Genomic DNA, 15,585 nt, shown 5'->3' with positions numbered 1-15,585 from the left:
CAGGAGGAAGACAACATCATACAAGGCACTGCTGTAAGGTGCAAGCGTGAAACTTTCACATCCCAATGTTCCACATCAGCAGAAATGTCTAGAGAGAAACCTTGAACTGTACATGCTAAGACATGAATCAACATGAGGAGCAGGCTCAAGTATAAACAGAACCTGCAGTCAGGAGAAGAGAAAGACTTGAACTAGAGGATTTCTGCTTTTTCACAAGAATGAAATGGAAACAATGCAGGTATTTAAAGGTTAACAATTTTCTGCATGTACTGAACTGATGCGAGACAGAGAATGAGGCATAATTACACTTAGTCAATCTCAGATTGAATTTGTTTGAATAAAAACAAAATAAACCTGCATAATTGAGTCCTCCAGTGGTCTGTGCAAAGAAAATTAACCACTACACAACTGTAAACATCACTATTGTATACAATCCCAGGAGGAGATGGTTTTGTGAGAACTAATGTGGCAGTGTGCAGCCCTCATCAAGGTGCAGTGGTGGGCTCCCCATCAGGTGCAACATGTCGTTGAGGCAACTTGTGAGCTAAACACAACTAAGACGCCAGTTGTATCATGAAGGTAAGTAATGCCAGCTATAAACCAACCCATACTGTTTACAACTGAAGGAGAGTACTGTGTAACTACTAATCCAAGGACTTTTAGCTGCACAGTTAAATCTATAGGTGCCTGACCCAATCTTCAACTTTATCATAGAAATCTGGCCACAGATTGTGCATAAGGAACTGTTCAATATGTATTCGGGAAACTCCATAGAGATATTAATGACCTAAAGGACTATGTTAAAATATTTGCCTCTGATGTATTATTTCTGCATGAGGAATACAAGGATATTAACAGATCTTCTTGTATTATCACAACCTCCAGCAGAAGAATTAGGACATTAAAAGAAAATAAATTCTAGACATTAAAACCACTACTTGATGACAAGATTTGTGGATCTAGAGATTTAATTCTGGATGTATCACAAATTGATCCTTGGACATAGATCATCTCAATGTCCTCGGAAGGTAATCATTTTGAATCTGCTTCGTGAAATCTACAGTTGGAGGTGGCAACAGCTGGCTGAGAACCTGGCCAACATGCTGGGTAAGTAACATAGAAAAAGGAGGCTGTTGTGTTTAAAATGTAGTCATTTAAAACCCACAATCTGATCATAGTTAGGATACAGCCTAAGCTGAAAGAGCTGTAAGATAAAAAAAAACTTAGGGATGTAATATCTGCAAAGTGTAGAAAGATCTGTGGGTATCCTTTGATTGTAAAAACCTGACAGGTGCCAACCTGGCACAGAGGGTTCTGGCCAACTGGATGGATTGAAATGAGATTATTAAGACTAATTTTAAATGCACACTACTACCATTAAATAGATAAGATGGAGCAATGAACAGATTTTCTTAGCATGATGGAAAATTTAGCCAATACTACAGTTCCCACAGACAATGACTTTCACAACACTAAATAAAACCCTACAGGTTAAAAGGGGAGAATACAGGAGGAGGCAATAGAGTCTCAGTGGTAACAATGTTTCACAGGTTAATGGGAATAGGAAAGGGATTCTGAAGTTTATCTCTGTTGTTAAGGATGTGTGATATAAGTGCCGAGATAATCAATGATTAGTGAACCATAAAAAAAATTGTAATGAAATGGGAATGTTTAGAAATTAAATTGTCACACTGATTGTGATTCAGGCAGAGACCATGGTAGGCTTTTCCCAAAGGTGTCTCCCAGCATATGCATGTAAATAAAATCTGTAATTAATGAAGCAAACTCAGTGGTTTTTAAATCATCACAATGCACCCAATTCTCTATGAACTAATTTTTGATCCAAATACATTGAGGAAACTTTATAAGAAGTGAATTACAAACCTTCAAAATAAATGGGATCATCATTTTTATTAATAAGGAGAGTTGCATTAAGTATACTTCCAAGTCTGGCACCTCCACTGGTATTACAGAGGATGATGGTGAAGGTTTCCACTTCTTCAGGAATCTAGATATAGATTACAAAGGTAACAAAGCAAACTAAATTGCAATTTCATGGTTAATATTGAGATTTATTTAAAGTATTGTTATTAAAGTACAGTTTGGTTTCCACTTTATGGTAGAATCTTCAAAAGAATTCAATTAAAAAAAAACTCCAGGAAATATCTTTACATTGGAATATTAATATATACTTCCTGCAAACATACCTGCCATAAATAATCTTAGTCAATATTACATTTGTATTAGAGTGTGTTGTGCCAGTATTTGTATACAATTGACACTGTTCATAATCAATCAAGACACATCAAGTGAATTATGAAATTTGTCACATACATAACTTAATAATATTCTTAAACACTTTTGGACATTCAAGACTTCAACAACTTGAAACTTAAAACCACTGGAGTAAACCATTATCCATGATGCATTCAAAATTCTATTATTCCCATCTCATGTACTTGAACCCAATTACAATGCGATTTTCAATGAAACTCAATTTACATACAGTAGACATTCAAATTCAAAATGTATTAATTTGGTAATGATTACATGTCAGAACACTGAAATACTGTGGACATTTTAAAATTCAATCATAAAATGTGTTTTTGCAGAGGGCTGATAAATCCACAAACAAGTCTGGCTCTAAGTATTTGTCTGAAGAGACCCACAAAGTGCCACACCAATGGATGTGAAGGTACTTTCAAACAACGACCCTTCAAAGGAAAGAAGAGACACTCATGACTACAAAGATAACAATGAACTGAAGACGACTCCTGTCAACAGCAAGTCACCTCCTGCAGATTATGTCCCAAACCACAGAGACAATTTGTATCTATCCCTTGATAGTTTTTTTCAACTCTACTGGAGTAGACTACTGGGACTGAACACTTGTGTATCAGCCTGGGTTCAAATGTTAACAATGTGAAAGTCACAGTAGAAGAACTATCCTTCATTACCCCGTAGTGCAGAAAAAGTTCTCCCTCAAACTGGCTGCAAACTACTTCAAAAAACAGGAATCAGGACAAAGGAAATTGAATAAGTCTACGTAATCAAGAGTCACGAAAATAAGTTGTTCAGGCCAATTGGACGTCTTCAGTGTAACACAAATACAGCCGTATTATCTTATCTGCTCTTCATGAACAATTCATTGACAGACCCATAAAACCTCTTTGTTTAAATTTTTGTCTTCTTGGATGTATCTTTTATTTGTAATCTGGGTATATATGCTGTGTTACTAATTTTTCTTGCATCTAGTAACTAATAAACTCAATCATTTTATTAGTTCAAGAAAGCCTGGTTAAATTGGCTCCTTTTAAAATGTAAGTTATTTTCAAAATATAAGGAAACCTCAAGGTAAAATTATCCTTTCCAAATTAAATTGTTTGTGGCCAACCAAAGGTTCATAAAGAAGGGGAGCCAGCTCAAACCTCCTCATCCATGGGTTTAATGTGTATCCCATCTAGAACCAGAACAAATTGAAGAACCTTGTCTAGGGTCTCGCCACAACATGTTTAAAACAAGCAAAAGCCCGCCTATAAAACTAATGGTAAAACAAGTTAATGAAACATTCTGGATGTTGAAAAAGTATCTCTCTAAACTCAACTGAAGAATTCCAATCACTTCATGAATTCATTTACCTCTGTGTAAAATAAAACATCATAACCATCTTCAGTCCCCATCACTTACTCTGCAGATATTTTTGTCACGCTGTTCAGACATATTATGGCACATGTCTGGACCTGGTGAGACTTGAATTCAGACCTACTAGCTCATTATTAATTGCTGATACTATGTATCAGGCAGGAACCCAGGGTGGAACCAGGGAGAAACCACTTCCCATGGCACTTGTTAGCCGCATGTGCCGTGAATTTAATATTACATCCAGCTTTGACAAACAGGACATCAATGACTATTCAGGCACAGTGGTATACAGAGGATTCTGATTTATCTCTAAGATCCATGGAACATTGGTAGGAACCAGAAGTGAAAAGTTTCAAAGCCACAGTGACTTTGCTGGCCAATAGCAGGATACTATAACCAGTGATGCAATGTTCCATATCCTTGATGATGAAGTGTTTGGCCAATCACAGTCTCCCAGTAAACTAGGTCCTGGACACCATCAGCTTGAAGAAAGAGGTCCATCGGCCAGATTCGCCCCAAACTCCACTTCTGTACACATTTGCTCCCCTTCCCAATGCCCACTTTCAAAACTTTAAACATTTTGATTGCATCATGGCACGACAACAATATTGACAAGATATTTTTACTTCCTGAACATGGTATTTACTTCACTTAAATCTGTCATTACTACCAAAATGCATCGAAGTGGACAAACCATAACTCACTGCATCAGGAAGGGACTGAAGAGTGATGTTTTTTGACGATTCAGCACTGTTAAAGTTGACCACACCTTGGACTGGGTAAACATCATTCGTGAAAGCAGGGTCCACAATCCAGAACACACTAACATTACCAAACACTCCTCTGTCACGGATTACAGGAAAACTAGCTGATGAATTAAAGTAAAATGGTTCATTATGTGTAGCAATATGGACATAGCGATATGAATAGGAATTATTTAAAGACAAACAATATTGGAATACAGTAAATTGGAATATTTATTTGGCTCTTCTTTGGAGGTCAATAAATACCATTTACCAAATCATTAATTTCCAACAAAGTCTCCAATATTATCCACTCACTCCACCATCTCCATCAATTTTGAGCTTGGCACATTCAGAATTTCTTCCATGATATTTTTTCTGTATCACTTGGTTAGGAGTTTCCCAACTTTCCAATCCTCCACAGCAAGCCTTTTCCATGTTTACGATTCTTAATTCTACACTCGGGTTGCCTGAGGATTCTCTATTTTTTGCATGGACAGAGGTCAAACCAGACTTCCTTCACCACCATCCTTCCTCAGCTAGTTGAAATTGCCTTCTCAACATCTCCACTGCTGTTCACTTCCCTCAAATAAAAGATGTGGGTTCTAACTACATCTGCCTTTTTGTGGGATACATAGACCATTCCTTGTCTCAGTCCTATTCAGGGTGTCTCCCTCACCTCTTTTGTTGGTTTGCTGATGAGTCTATCAGTGTTGTTTCCTAATCTCACCCTGAACTGGAAAATTCCAACAACTTTGCTACAATTTCCTGACTTCCCTGGTTTTCGACTGTCCAACCCTACCTCTTTCGTTCCCTTCATTGACTCCTCAGTCTCCATTTCTGCTCATAATATTCACGATAAATCCACAGTCTTCGACAACTATTTAAATACACATATACCTCTCCTCCTGCAAAGACTCTCTTCCATTCATCCAGTTTCACATTGTTTGTTTTGCTATCCTCATTACGCTATCCTCGATACAAGTGCTTCAGATAGGTCTCCCTATTTCCTCTGGCCAAGATTTCCCTGCACCATGCCTGACAGGTCTCTCAATCATGCATTCTCTACATCCCACACATATGTTCTCCCTTTTCCATCTCCATGGAGTGGCATGATAGAGCTCCCCGTTGCCTGAAGCTCCACTCTAGCATCTTCCACATTTAAAAAATAATTATCACCACCAATAAACACACCTACGTTTCCCTCCACTCCCAGTATTCTGGAGGGACAATTCATTCCATGACATCCCCAACCCACTCTTCAATATTTCCCCACCCTTCTTCCCTTTCCAATATGGAAGACGCAACACTTGTTCTTCTACCTCCACTATGCAGGGCCTGAACATTTTCTTCCAGGTGAAATGATGATTTACTTGTATCTCTTGCAACTTAGTAACTTATACTTGCTGCTTATGATGCAGTCTCCCATACACTGGAGACATAAAAGTAAATTGGGTGACAACGTTGTGGAACTTCATTCTTCAGGTGAGAAGTGTAATATCGAGCTTTCAATCACCTATCATTTCAATTCACTGCACCACGCACTTCTTAACATTCCTGTCCTCGATCTTCCACACTGTTGCAATGAAGCTTTTAAGTAGGCACGTTATTACCTTCCAGACTCAACGTTGGGTTCAATGATTGTAGACCATAACCTTCACATTCTTTCAAACAACATCTGTTGATAATGATTCTGCTATCCTAGTTCTCACATGTCTGGAACCATTTTTATTTATTTGTTTGCCCTATCTTTGCCTTGCAACATCATCCTTTTCATTATTTAATCTCCCCTGCCTTTCAGTCAATCACAGGCCTGCCCTCCTTCATTTCGCCATGTTTCGACTTGATTAAACTTGATTTCATCTCTAACATTTTCCAGTTCTGAACTAAGCCCATCAACCTGAATCATGAATAGATTCTCTGACTGCCTGATGTGGTGAACATTTCCCATGCCCCCATGTGTGTCCATGGTCCTCTTATAGCCAGCATTCAGTCTGTGTACTTTTGAAACACTCCTAGCACCATGTAGAGGTCCCGAGAAAGAAACTGTTGATTTTGTTTTTAAACCAACCTGCTCAGAGATATTACTGGGGAGGTATTGTTGCTAGATTGTTAATCCAGAGACCCAGGGAATGTTCTCGGGACCCGAGTTCAAATCCCACTGCAGCAGATGGAGGAATTTGAATTGGAGTTTTGGAAAAAATCTGAAATTAAGCATTTAATGATGACCATGAATCCATTGTTAGAAAATCACATACTGTTTACTAATGTTCTTTCGGGAAGGAAACTGCCATCCTTCAGCTGGTCTGGCCTACATGTGACTCCAGACCGACAGTAATATGGTTGACTCTTAACTGCCCTCTGGACAATTAGGGGTGTGTAACAAAAGTGCTGGCCTAACCAGCAACACCCATATACTATAAATGAATTAAAAAAAGACACATCTTTAGGGCAGGTAGGACTTGAACTCAGGCCTCCTGGCGCAGAGGTAAGGATACTGCCACTGCATTATAAGAACCCCAGAAAGGAACTGTATTGCTTACAAAGCTATTGCTGCCACCTGCAAAACCTTGCGCTTGTAGTCAGTAACCAGCTAGATGTTAATGAAGTTAAAATGTTTCATATTGATCAAACTTGTCAAGTATTTCTCAGAGTCATTAATTTAGTCTTATATTTTAGAACCTAAAGCATTTTGAACGGTATTGTTCCTACAGCTGACAATTGCTTCAGAATTGCTAAACGTATTGTATAAAAGGTGACGATTTTTCCCTTAATTCTGGCACTCCATTATTAAGCAGCTGATTATGAAGTATACAACATCATGACTCTATCCAACTGGAAAATGACGTCAAATTATTAATTATTAAAATTATTTTTACCTCTGTATATGGTATCTCCCTTGCTTTCATTTATAGTTTTAGTAAATTCCTGAGTGATGAACTGTATCACGCCATGAGGATCATCATTCTTCAACACTGTGATATTGATCTGTGTAGCAGTTCCTATTTTGCTTGGTGGAAAACTGTGGCTGCTGATTATGGCAGAATATTGTTCATCCAGCTAAGAACAAGTGAACGTATTATACAAAGGTAAATAACACACATTAATCTGCTTTCAATGAAAGCTGATATAAACAATAATTGGCATTTATGTTGCACTTTTGACCAAAGTATTATTCAAGAATGGCACTCCGTGACACATGAGAACTATTCAGGTTGATTCAATTAAATAAATAGATTTTAAAGACTTTCTTCAAAAAAGCAAGACAGACAGACAGACAGACAATGTAAAGTGGAAAATTTGAGATCTTAGGAACTTGACAGCCAATGGAACAGCTACCAATTACATGTTTAAAATCAGTAATGTTCAAGAAATCAGGACTGGAGGAGCATAGATATCTGCAAGTGTTTTACAGCTGAAAATTTATAGGAGTGAAGGATCTGACAAAAAGGTTACGATCCTGGAGGAATTTGAGAGAGAGAATTTTAAAACTTCAGATCACAAAGTCAGTAATTGGGCAAAGTGAACTTGAGCTTTTGAACAGCCTCAAGTTTACCGCAGGGTAGAATATTGAAAGGCTGAACAAACATTGCAAAAGGACAGATACAAAATAAAGAAGCCTCAAGCAAGAAGAAAGCTTTTCAGTTAATGTGTAAACTAAAACATACATTTGCAAAGGTCAATCCATCAACCCCCTATAAAAAAGGTGGAGAGATATCGGATTGCGAACAGCACTGAATGTTTTGCAGACATAATGTTCCCAGACTGCGGGGGAAATCTATGCAGGAAGTCAATTGGTGCTGATTAAATAACATCGATCATAAATTTGCATATGTACTCTGTAGTTTTTAAAGATCTGACAATGATGTTCTTAAGGGGTTAAGAACCCTGGGAAATGGAACTGGCCAGTTTAAGTAAATGTTGTCTCTATTTGCAAAATTTTCTGGTTGCAACAGAAAGTGTTAAATAGAAGGTTTTTTGCCAGCAGAAATGTCTTGCTATTGAAAGGGAACAGAATTTCAAATCTTTCACCAAAATTAGTTACTGTATCTTAGCATTTTCCTCAAAATGGTCATACAACCTGTCACTGCTTCTCCAAGCACATGAAAAATATTTACACTTTTCCTTGGTTTTAATTTCAAACACAGCTAGATCTGTGTACAGTAAAACTAATCAATCCTAAATGCCTTTAAGAAATTCATGATTTCAAGGAAACTGTTCACATGAATAGCACAATATCCTGTAGCAATATTTACTTCACAATTCTAACCATCATCATATTTATACTCTAAAGATTTTATTTTAACATTCTGAGACATGATGAATCTGCAGTACCCAAAGTCTTACCTCAGGTACATTATCTTCTCTTGCTAGCAATGTTATTGCTATTTCCCTTTCCCCAGGATCAAATTCCAATACTCCTGTATTCCCATAAAACTCAAAAGATGTTTTTGGTTCCACAACATAGCGCAAGAATTGCTTCAGAAGAGTCCCACGATATCGGACAATCTTTAGTTCAAAGGCAATACCTTCCTAAGAAAGGAAATATTTTAGATTTATTAAAATCAAGAACCACAAAAATGAGCAAATCACACCTAAAGAAAAACTACCATGGCCGTTTGCAATAAACAAATGACAATAAGAGGAATTATTCACATTATCATCGCATTCTATCAACATATTGATGAATACCCTCCTCTCCAACTCCAATTCATCTTTGAAAGATTGTTATGCACCAGACTGGAGCTGACCTGCACTGTTTCTCATATTTGCCTCAGACATGGCAGACAGGAAAAATCTGCATCTCGTTTTATAGGCAGGGATCTGGAGGTATTGCTGGATAGGATGATGTACAGGCAGAATGTCTTCTTCCCCCAGGACCAGCAGTCCACAACACCAGGCCATGTCAACCAGCTCCAAGCTCGCTACTCGAGTTAAAGAAGTCTCAGCCACCTAAAGGAATGTCCATATTGAAAATCAATGGCCTTCTCCATTCTGTCAGCGTGAGTGCCATCATCTTCTCTCTGATACCTCATACTCACTCAATCTCTTCTACTATACCCACCTCCCACTAACACTCATGCTCTACCATGCTCATTACTGCCTGCAACAACTTCCCCAATCACTCGCAGCCACCTCAACCCAAAAACCCTGCATGCCTTTTGCACTTCCTAATCACTCATTTGGGACAACTCACCAACTGCATTAACAGGAACAGCTGTGCCACCAACATTCATCTTCTGTAATACTTGCCACTCTCTCATTCCAAGAGGAAAAAACCCTCAAAAGGGCAATAAGAGCCAATATGGGTAGTATAGTGCCTAACATTTAGATCTTCATCTCTTATGATTCTGACTATCCTGAGCAGGCCTGGCTTGGTATCAGAGGCTGCCCTTGACTTATGATGTCAGGACCCCCAGACTTGATTGACAAACATCCTGGGTTTTTGCAGTTGCGCTATGTGGCAAATTAGACAGAAATAGTATTAGCCTGGGATATCTGGCTGAGGGGACAAAGTGCAAAAAAAGCTAGGCAATGCAAGGCAGGCATTATGTAAACATCCAATAAGCTCAGAATGAGTAATTGCTAGGAAGCAACCAAACAGCTCAAAAATGCAGCCTGCCCCAGTCCATAAGCTGAATCAGCAGAGCCTGAGTGTATAGTGTCCTTGCAGCAGCATTACAATGATAATTGTCATGACAATGTCATTGCAGCCTGAGGTACGGCACAGTGGTGCAGAAACACGCTGTAAATGGATCAGAGCCATGTCATGAGGGTTCTAAAAGGCTGTCAGGTGTCAGATGACAATGTCTGTGGATGTGGGATGCACATGGGCAATGCCCATACAGCGTTCCCTTAGATGCTGATATCCAGTATCCAACATGCAGGTTGTTTGGAGCAAATGGCAAGTTCAACCTGCTCTACTTTCCATTTTAGGTTTCCCAACATCTAGTTAGTTGTGCAATGTGTAACCACTACAAAGCCACGGGGAATCACCAATTAATCTTCCAGTGGATGAGTTACTTAATGTGTTGAACTGAGGTGGGAAAAGTTAAAAATCACACAACACTAGTTTATAGTCCAACATGTTTATTTGAAAATACTAGCTGGACTACAGTTTGTTTTGTGTGATTTTTAACAATGAGTTCTGTTGTAACAGGTAAATGGCCTGCCCCTCTGGAACTCATCACCTGAGCCCTTTATAAAGCAGACCCAGGGATGAGACTTACAGTAAGATGGTGGCGAAGCAAGATGTTCCATCCAGAACTCATCTACTCCACCCATTCTTTTTTCTTTTCTCCTCCCTCTTTTCTTCCTTTCTATCAACCTTGAACATCCAGCCCTGGCCTCCAACTCCCAGCGTCTGAAGCCAGGACGCCAGCAACCAGTGGGTCCGGGGTGAAGTGGCTTCAGCAACCCAGTGGGGAGCATGGCAGCATGGCAGCAGCCAGCAGTCAGCAGTGGAGGCCCCCAGATCTGATCTGCTGAGGAGAGCACTCGGAGAGAGACTGTGAAGTTTGTCGTTTTAACTTTGCTTCTTGTTTTTCTAACATATGGTTATACTGTGTATAACTGGAATGTAACTTTTATTTTCTCATTTCTCTATTCTGTAACTAAGGCTTGTACATACGTACTCTCTATGTAAGATGGCACCATGTGACATTGTTACACTGTAACTAAGCTTGTAACTGAAGGAGCTGTACCTCGGTATCTTTGTACCTTTGATGCTGCTATAAGTGGTGACTTAAAAACTTTTCACTGAACTCATTTGAGTACATGTGACAATAAAGTGAATTCAATTCAGAACTATCTGTCACCGACTGGGACTAGGCTATGGATGCCATAGGTAGAGGCTCTATTTTGGTGTTCAACAATAAATGATGTTCCTTTCCAGTCAGGCCTCTTGAGTTATTACGGGCAAGTTTGGTCAAATTGCAACCTGAATATTAATGTGGCATGTTGTTAATCACCATCAATTGGTAATTATTCATGGCCCAGTGGGAATGTTGATAAGCCACTAATGGAAAGAGATGGGGCAAGTTGATCTCAGCATCAAGTTATGCCTCAGCGGACTTCTAAGCCGATTCTGCCAAATGGTTCACCAAAACGCAAGTCATACAATCCCCATAGTGTGGAAGCAGGCCATTCAGCCTATCAAATCCATACTGACACTCTGAAAAGCATCCCACTCACCCTAACCCTATAAATTTGCATTTCCCATGGCTAACCCATGTAGCCTGCACATCCCTGAACATTATAGGCATACAACCTAATCTGCACATCCTTGGTCCATGGCAGGAAGCCAAACAGCCCAGGGTAAACCATGCAGACACAGGGAGAATGTCTGTGTGGAGTTTGCACAGTCACCCGAAGGTGGAATCGGACCAAGGTTCCTAATGTTGTGAGGCAGCACTGCTAACCACTGAGCCACCGCAACCTGTACAATTCAGCCCATAATATGTGTAACAACATGAAGTAACCTGAAATTAGGACCTGATCAGGTATACCCGAGAACTCTGTGGGAAGCTAGAGAAGTGATTGCTGCGCCTCTTACGAGATATTTGTAACATCAATAGTCACAGGTGAGGTGCCGTAAGACTGGAGGTTGGCAAACGTGGTGCCACTGTTTAAGAAGGGCGGTAAAGACAAGCCAGGGAACTATAGACCGGTGAGCCTGACCTCAGTGGTAGGCAAATTGTTGGAGGGAATCCTGAGGGACAGGATGTACATGTATTTGGAAAGGCAAGGACTGATTAGGGATAGTCAACATGGCTTTGTGTGTGGGAAATCATGTCTCACAAACTTGATTGAGTTTTTTGAAGAAGTAACAAAGAAGACTGATGAGGGCAGAGCAGTAGATGTGATCTATATGGACTTCAGTAAGGTGTTCGACAAGGTTCCCCATGGGAGACTGATTAGCAAGGTTAGATCTCATGAATAAAGGGAGAACTTGCCATTTGGATACAGAACTGGTTCAAAGATAGAAGAAAGAAGGTGGTGGTGAAAGGTTGTTTTTCAGACTGGAGGCCTGTGACCAGTGGAGTGCCACAAGGATCAGTGCTGGGTCCTCTATATTTTGTCATTTACATTAATGATTTGGATGCGAACATAAGAGGTACAGTTGGTAAGTCTGCAGATGACACCAAAATTGGAGGTGTAGTGGACAGCAAAGAGGGTTACCTCAGATTACAACAGGATCTGGACCAGATGGGCCAATGGGCTGAGAAGTGGCAGATGGAGTTTAATTCAGATAAATGCGAGGTGCTGCATTTTGGGAAAGCAAATCTTAGCAGGACTTATACACTAGGGAGTGTTGATGAACAAAGAGACCTTGGAGTGCAGGTTCATAGCTCCTTGAAAATAAAGTCGCAGATAGATAAGATAGTTAAGAAGGCGTTTGGTATGCTTTCCTTTATTGGTCAGAGTATTGAGTACAAGAGTTGGGAGGTCATGATGCAGCTGTACAGGACATTGGTTAGGCCACTGTTGGAATATTGTGAGCAATTCTGGTCTCCATCCTATCAGAAAGATGTTGTGAAACTTGAAAGGGTTCAGAAAAGATTTACAAGGATGTTGCCAGGGTTGGAGGATTTGAGCTATAGGGAGAGGCTGAACAGGCTGGGGCTGTTTTCCCTGGAGTGTCGGAGGCTGAGGGGTGACCTTATAGAGGTTTACAAAATTATGAGGGGCATGGATAGGATAAATAGACAAAGTCTTTTCCCTGGGATTGGGGAGTCCAGAACTAGAGTGCATAGGTTTAGGGTGAGAGGGAAAAGATATAAAGAGACCTAAGGGGCAACTTTTTCATGCAGAGGGTGGTATGTGTATGGAATGAGCTGCCAGAGTATGTGGTGGAGGCTGGTTCAATTGTAACATTTAAGAGCCATTTGGATGGGTATATGAATAGGAAAGGTTTGGAGGGATATGGGCCAGGTGCTGGCAGGTGGGACTAGATTGGGTTGGGATATCTGGTCGGTGTGGACAGGTTGGACCGAAGGGTCTGTTTCCATGCTGTACATCTCTATGACTCTATGACACTGTAACATGTAATAAGCGACTTCATGCCCAGTAAAATAACCTCTTTTACTGGACATGAGACTCGTAAGGTTTTTCTTGACCACACTGGACCAGCAGACCCTGTAGGTCTTTATGCTTAATGAAGATCATGGTAATAAGGCTAACGCATGGTGAAGTGCAGTCTCAAATTTAGCTGCCATTATTTATTTTAATTTTAATTAGTTTATGATATACAATTTTACAAATAGCAATTTTTCCCCAAAGAATACCAATATCAAAATATTAACTATAAAAGTATCTGAGGAAATCATGGTATTCTAAATTTTAAATAGAACTACTTCAAAGATTATAGAAACTAGTGAGTCATTCGACTAGAAACGGTAACTCTGATTTCTCTCCACAAGTACTGCCAGACCTGCTGAGCTTTTTCAGCAATATTTGTTTTTGCTTCGGAAACTAGATTGCTTAAGACTGCAAATGTGTGAGATTTGTTAGTCTCTTTGAATCAAAAACCATCAACTAGTGAGTGGAATTAAACAGACTAGAAAACAGACAAAATGAATTAAGAGAGAGAAGATGCCAACTCTTTGACTGGTAAGTTGAAAAGTCAAAAATATGTGTGTCAAACTGAGAGACAGCTTTCAGCTGGTTGATGACACATGCGGAACAGCTATGATTAACTTGACAGGCTAAAAGCTGACATAGCCCCCTTCCAAGAGACAAGGCTCACAGAGTGGATCGCTGACAGAGAAACAACACACATTCATTTGTCAGGCTTCATTTTAAAGAAATGATTATTCTTGACAATAGAACTTCCTACAAATCGTTCAAAAAAAGAGTTTGCTTTATCTGTCCCTCATTGCAACCACTTAACATTAGGAGTGTCTGTTCTCCAATCCTGTGCTCTGCAAAGAACGTCTGTTGTCATGAAATGGATCATAACCCCAAACTACTTATGGATACATTGAAAGTATAAGTACAACATGCGTTTCTCTTCAACTAAATTACATTCAAGCCAAAAGATGCCCGAGAATGTAAATTCAGTGGCAACATGGGAAAATTCATGTGGATTACACTGAGCCCCAAGAAGCATCATGAAATGTCACACCCAGAAGAGTGTCAGAGGAATATCAGATAGCAACACTTCAAAACAAGAGACGTCATTCAAAATACTGAACTGTGATCTCTTCTCGTTTATGTCGCAGACTGTGGATAATGATGAGTTGAGAAAAGGTAGTTCTGGGCAAAAGAATTTGTGTTTTACTTTTCCAAGTATTGTGAAGAAAGAGAGTTAAGAAACCACAGCAGTCCCTAGTCCCAATGTGCTGAAGAATACTGGAATGCTAGTGTACTAGCTTGTGATTTGAGATATGCTGTATAAAAGTGTGCTATACAAGGACACAGCTTAGCCCTGTGTGTGCAGATAAAATGAAATAAAATCTCTCTCCAACTGCTGAAATCTGTTAACAAAGCCATTGTTGAAAGACATAATGTGGAGGTGCTGGTGTAGAACTTGGGTGGACAAAAGTTAAAAATCACACAACATCAGTTATAGTCCAACAGGTTTATTTTGAAGTACAAGCAGTGCTCTGAAAGCTTGAACTTTGAAATAAACTTGTTGAAAGAAACTGCTCAAACTCCTCGCAGCTAACTGCAGAACTAAAAGTCTGGAAACAACTACTTCACGACCAAAGTCAGCGATACCAGGATCGGCCACTTTAACAGCTGTAATGTTTCATAATCTATTCATTATGAACATGCCAAAAATATGTTTTTTTATTTTACCTTTTTGGACTTACTTCTCTGCACATCTTTTCACATCTATTAGTAGCAAATAAACTCACTCTTAACTTTAATTCAAGGAAGTCTGGTTAAATTGGTTCCTTTTGAAACAAAAATGGACTCGTGTTGGGTAATGATATCCACGCAGGAAAGATCCTTTTTAAGCTAACTTCATTAGGATCAAGTGAGCGGGAGGTTGGATAAAGGGAAGCATGTTCATCTTGCCTCTCCTGGAGGACAAGCATTTACCAATATCTCACCAAGAATTGGAACAACTTGGGGACACTTACTTGTAACACTTTGTTTAAATAATAAAATGTTAATATATTAAGTATAATTTATTAGTCAGTACTATAAATTGTAAACTTGATTATACATATATTTTTAATTATAGCTGCAT

The 15,585-nt window shown here is 39.4% G+C and overlaps 1 protein-coding gene across 1 annotated transcript in view; it reads right to left on the bottom strand.

The window, feature by feature from the left end:
* Window positions 1-15,585, bottom strand: part of adgrv1 (adhesion G protein-coupled receptor V1) — a 566,067-nt gene that overhangs the window by 487,917 nt on the left and 62,565 nt on the right. The window contains 4 exon segments of the mRNA XM_060841343.1: window positions 1,885-2,008; window positions 4,347-4,510; window positions 7,265-7,445; window positions 8,733-8,918. Coding sequence (XP_060697326.1) covers window positions 1,885-2,008; window positions 4,347-4,510; window positions 7,265-7,445; window positions 8,733-8,918 — 655 coding nt within the window.

This window comes from Hemiscyllium ocellatum, chromosome 2 (assembly GCF_020745735.1).
Source record: "Hemiscyllium ocellatum isolate sHemOce1 chromosome 2, sHemOce1.pat.X.cur, whole genome shotgun sequence".
Lineage (NCBI taxonomy): Eukaryota > Metazoa > Chordata > Chondrichthyes > Orectolobiformes > Hemiscylliidae > Hemiscyllium > Hemiscyllium ocellatum.
The sequence above is the reverse complement of the archived record's forward strand: the minus strand, read 5'-3'. Positions and strand labels throughout refer to the sequence as shown.